Source organism: Sinocyclocheilus anshuiensis, unplaced genomic scaffold (genome assembly GCF_001515605.1).
Source record: "Sinocyclocheilus anshuiensis isolate Anshui unplaced genomic scaffold, SAMN03320099.WGS_v1.1 scaffold579, whole genome shotgun sequence".
In the NCBI taxonomy this organism is placed as follows: Eukaryota; Metazoa; Chordata; class Actinopteri; order Cypriniformes; family Cyprinidae; genus Sinocyclocheilus; species Sinocyclocheilus anshuiensis.
Window position 1 is genome coordinate 526,152 of NW_015551075.1, and position 5,008 is coordinate 531,159.

Here is a 5,008-nt window from a genome sequence, read left to right on the forward strand (position 1 = left end):
AGAGACAGACAGACAGACAGACAGACAGACAGACAGACAGACAGAGACTGACAGACAGACAGACAAACAGAGACTGACAGACAGACAAACAGATAGAGACTGACAGACAGACACTGACAGACTGACTGACAGACTGACAAAGACTGACAGACAGACAGACAGACAGACAGAGACTGACAGAGACAGACAGAGACTGACTGACAGAGACTGACAGACAGACAGACAGACTGACAGGGACTGACAGACAGACAGACAGACAGACAGAGACTGACAGAGACAGACAGAGACTGACTGACAGAGACTGACAGACAGACAGACAGACTGACAGGGACTGACAGACAGACAGACAGACAGACAGAGACTGACAGAGACAGACAGAGACTGACAGACAGAGACAGACAGACAGACTGACAGAGACTGACAGACAGACAGACAGACAGACAGACACACAGACAGAGACTGACAGACAGACTGACAGAGACAGACAGAGACTGACTGACAGAGACTGACAGACAGACAGACAGACTGACAGGGACTGACAGACAGACAGACAGACAGACAGACAGAGACAGACAGACAAACAGACAGAGACTGACAGACTGACTGACAGACAGAGACTGACAAAGACTGACAGACAGACAGACAGAGACTGACAGAGACAGACAGAGACTGACTGACAGAGACAGACAGACAGACAGAGACAGACTGACATAGACTGACAGACAGACAGACAGAGACTGACAGACAGACATACTTCATATAAATTAAGAAATATATTGAAGTTACAAAGAACAGAAAGCCGTAGTTTTTACCTGTTGCTGGCCACTGGTAGAGCGATCTCAAACTTAGCCAGGAACTGGAAGTACTGTTCTTCTGTTTGCTGGGTGAATCTGGTGCCCACCAGCAGCATGCGCAGGTCCTCGGCCTTGATGACCCCGTTACGGGCCACAGAGCGTGAGCCCCTCAGGTTGATGATCCGCTCCAAACACTCAGACAGCCACACAGCATCCAGGAAGTAGAGCTTACACAGGCCATGACTGGTGTCGGAGAAATGTAGCATGGTGCCAGTCTCAATGAGGAAATTGATCGCTGTGTGATTCACAAAGAAAACCGCTTTAATGCAGCTATACTCAGCCCACTGAATCCTGTTTCACTTGGAAATACACCAGATTACAGAAGTCAAATGGGTTGCAAAGAAGTCAACTATACAAATTAATTTGAGGAACTGTAAATTAAATAAGATGTCTTTTTGACACAATATGTTGTTACTATGAGAAAACGTTGTTTTAACAATCTCATTATTACAAGAAAAGATATTATTTAAATAACATCTCATTATTATGACATAATTAGCCTTTTTCACACTTCCGTGTTTCTGGCTTCCGGATTGGCGCTTGCAGGGTCAAAGTTTTTCCGTTGACAACTGCGGCTGTACTTAACAAGAATGAGTTCGAGAATCAAAGTAGAGATTATGAAAATGCTTGAACTGCTGGTACTTTACTCTACAAAGCGCAAACATTTCACAATTAACTTTTTGCGTCAGCTCGGGTCATCAAATACAAGTTTGTTCAATTCTAAATGGTGGCAGTTATAATTCAGTTTTGCCTTTCTGTCCGTTTGGTGCTGGCTGTGCATTATGACTCTCCACATGAATGTTTTCGCGTTTTTATTATTATTATTATTATTAAAGTAATACTGTATTTTCTACTTGCTCTCCTTTGCATTATTAACGTGATGGTTTAAATGCACGTTGTATAATGTGCCCTGGGAAATAAATATTAAACAAGAGATGACTCGGATTCTATTGTATCAGATTACGTTGTTGTGTTGAGTTTAATATGCTTCAACCGAATTCAACCGGAATTGTTTAATGTATTCTTGGAAAAAATGTGCATCTGGACATAAATGTTGTCATTTTTAAGTAATTTATCATGTGGTGATTCGAGGGAAATGACTGAGTAAATTGAGATAATACGCTCAAATGTACCGGAGATCAAAGACTATATAAAAAGGGATCTTGGAGATGGAGAATAGAAACCATCCGGCGCTATGTTGAGCATATTATCTCACGAGTCAGCGGTCTGAGTGGCCATATAAGTTACTAACAAGTAAAATGTTATTTCTTTGTAGATTATATAACAACAACTTGGAAAACAGACAAAACAGAAAAGGTAAGAAGCATTATTTGAGAAAAGGGCATACTAATATAATAGGCGCAGACCTGTAATGGAACTAACTTTACCCTGCGCTGACGTAATTTCTCATTTTTGTGAAAAAGGCTAATTGAGTGGAAAAATAATATATGTGGCAGCAGTGCACCACCATAAGAAATAAACTGCAGATGCACAGACAGAGAAAAATATAAATAAATTACATAACTAATGTGCTGGGCAATTCTTATCTGTATATAAAGATCTAGAATGTTTCACGCTATGAATTTACAAATTTAAATAGGAATTAAAACATTAAAATATAAAACAACTTTTTTTATTTCAGGTAGTTGCCAAGGCAACATTTCTCATTTTAATTTAGTTTAAGTTGATGTACTAAAATAACAAAAATGAAAATGAAATAAAAACATTAAAAGTTATACAGACATAATGAAAAGAAAAACTACTAAAAATGACACACACACACACACACACACAGACAAAAATCACTTAAAATGTAACAAATTAAAATTAAAACAAAAAATATTAAACAATTAAAACTGATTCAAAATATTAATAAATAAACATGATAAATATAAATGATAAAACATGAACTGCTTAATAGTTGCTTAATGGAGTCAATACAATAAAATCAAATTAATTAAAGTAAATTAATTAAATAAAAATGCAATACATATAAATACTTTTACTTAAGTTAAGAAAATAAATATAAATATGTATATTAAAGAATAAAAAATATTAAAACATACTGACATATACTGATACATTTTAAAACACATATTAGTTTTTGAAATTATTTTTATAAGTTGCACTACCTGCACTACCTCTCTGACCAATTCAATAAATAAATAAATACTTCATATATGTTAAATATATATATATATAGAACAGAAATATAAAAATATGTATCTTAAAAATAAATATATTTGTAAATATTTAATATATATTAAAAAATAAAAAATAAATGATTTAATACATTTATAAATATTAATTTATTACATTTATAAATATACATAATTTATTTTTATTTTTGCATTACCCGTCTGCAGATCCTCGTAATCTTTAATATCACTGGCAGGACTCTGCTCAATGATCTGCTCCAGTTCTGAGTCCGTCAGGTACTGGACCTCATCCACTTCATCTCTCCTCAGACGTTCTGCTTTTATGGCCTCCTGCAGGGTCAGGTAACTTTTGGGGATCTGTATAAAACACCAAAAACAGACATCAACACATGGGGAAAGAAGCTAAGATAATACTGCAGCACAGCCTCCTCACGCTCATGATTTTTCTTGTATTTCTCCTGATTTTAAGTTGCTTTGAATAAAAATATCCGCTAAATGAATAAATGAAAAAAACATACTGAAGATTTGAGGTGGAACAGCAGTATGTTTCACGTCAGCTTTTACATCTTACTGAATAGATGTCAGAAACAACTGTCATTCATGCCATACATACAGGCTTAACTAACACTAACCAGTCTTCCCACTAGTTTGTGACAGCTAGCAGGGTTGCTGATGTCCTTCATGGAGCAAGCGACCTGAAACAACAGCCTCTTGAGTCCGTCCATGCCTTCCAGCGTCTTACACGACACCTCACTGCCAAACAACAACACATTTTTCCATCCAAAACAGATTTTCCATTGAGGAAAGTAAGCTGAAGTTATGATAATGAGACTAACTGGAGGTGTTTCCATGTGATGTCGGGGTATCCGCTGGCCCGCGCGCCCGACGGGGTTCTGCAAAGTGCCAGGATGTAGGCCCTCAGTGTGGCGACGCGCTCCGTACGAAACTTAGTGTCTATGAGGTCCAGATGCGTCCCAACGACGATGACAGCAGAGTTAGGAGCGCGAGCCTGGAGCACAAACACATTCAGGGTCATGCTGTAAAACCAGTCCATCAAACAAATGACTTACACAATGAAAAGCTCATGCCAACTTTGTGTTTGGAAAGAGAGTGTTTTATGTTTCTATATGTAGTGTTTATATAGATGTTTTTCCCCTTTCGTCATTAAGGATTTTTTTTTAACAGTGCCCACACCTGCATTTCCAACTTGCCTTTGCTGTATTAGCAAATATGCTCACTTTCACTCTGTACAGGCTATATTTAGATTTTAGTTGACCTTACAAAAGCTTTAAGTTGTGAATAGTAATAAACTATGCCATAAATTAAAAAAATAAATATAATAAGTGTATGTAATATATATATACACATATAAAATAAGAACTTTATTCATTTAGTTTGCAATAGCAAAATTAACTTTATCATCATTAAACTATTGCATGAATAAATAAATAAACAATTTGTTTAGTGTTTGTTTAGTAAATAAATAAATAATGATATATGTTATGATATATGATAAGTAAATAAAATAAATAAACAAATAAATACACTTTTTAAAAATGTATTTATTTGCAATGCCAAAATGGCATTTATTATCATTAAACTATTCAATAAATAAACTTCATTAATTTAGTTTGCACTGGCAAATGCTAATTATTGTCAAATCAATCAGTATATAAACATTATTAATTTAGTTTGCAATGTCAAAATGATGTTCATTATTATTGAACTATTCCATGAATAATAGTTAAATACTAATGTGACGAGTGGGGGCGGGGCTGAGAGCCGTGGGAACGGAGCGAGGCCGGTGGAGCAATTGATAATGAGAGACACCTGCATCAAAACCCAGGCCTGGTCCTCTCTCCTTTCACTGTCGTCACTCCTCCTTTTATCCTTCCGGAGCTCCTCCGTGGGACTCGAGACCGGTGAGTGGTGCAGGTGTCGCTCATTATCAATTACTCCACCGGCCTCGCTCCGTTCCCACGGCTCTCAGCCCCG

The 5,008-nt window shown here is 36.7% G+C and overlaps 1 protein-coding gene across 1 annotated transcript in view; it reads right to left on the reverse strand.

Annotated features, from left to right (window-relative positions):
* Positions 1–5,008, reverse strand: part of LOC107662317 (leucine-rich repeat serine/threonine-protein kinase 1-like) — a 109,504-nt gene that overhangs the window by 57,402 nt on the left and 47,094 nt on the right. The window contains exons 17-20 of the mRNA XM_016452303.1: positions 3,850–4,022; positions 3,646–3,766; positions 3,211–3,370; positions 813–1,089 (exon numbers count right to left, since the gene is read on the reverse strand). Of these exons, the coding sequence (XP_016307789.1) occupies positions 813–1,089; positions 3,211–3,370; positions 3,646–3,766; positions 3,850–4,022 (731 nt within the window). The remainder of the gene's footprint in view (positions 1–812; positions 1,090–3,210; positions 3,371–3,645; positions 3,767–3,849; positions 4,023–5,008) is intronic.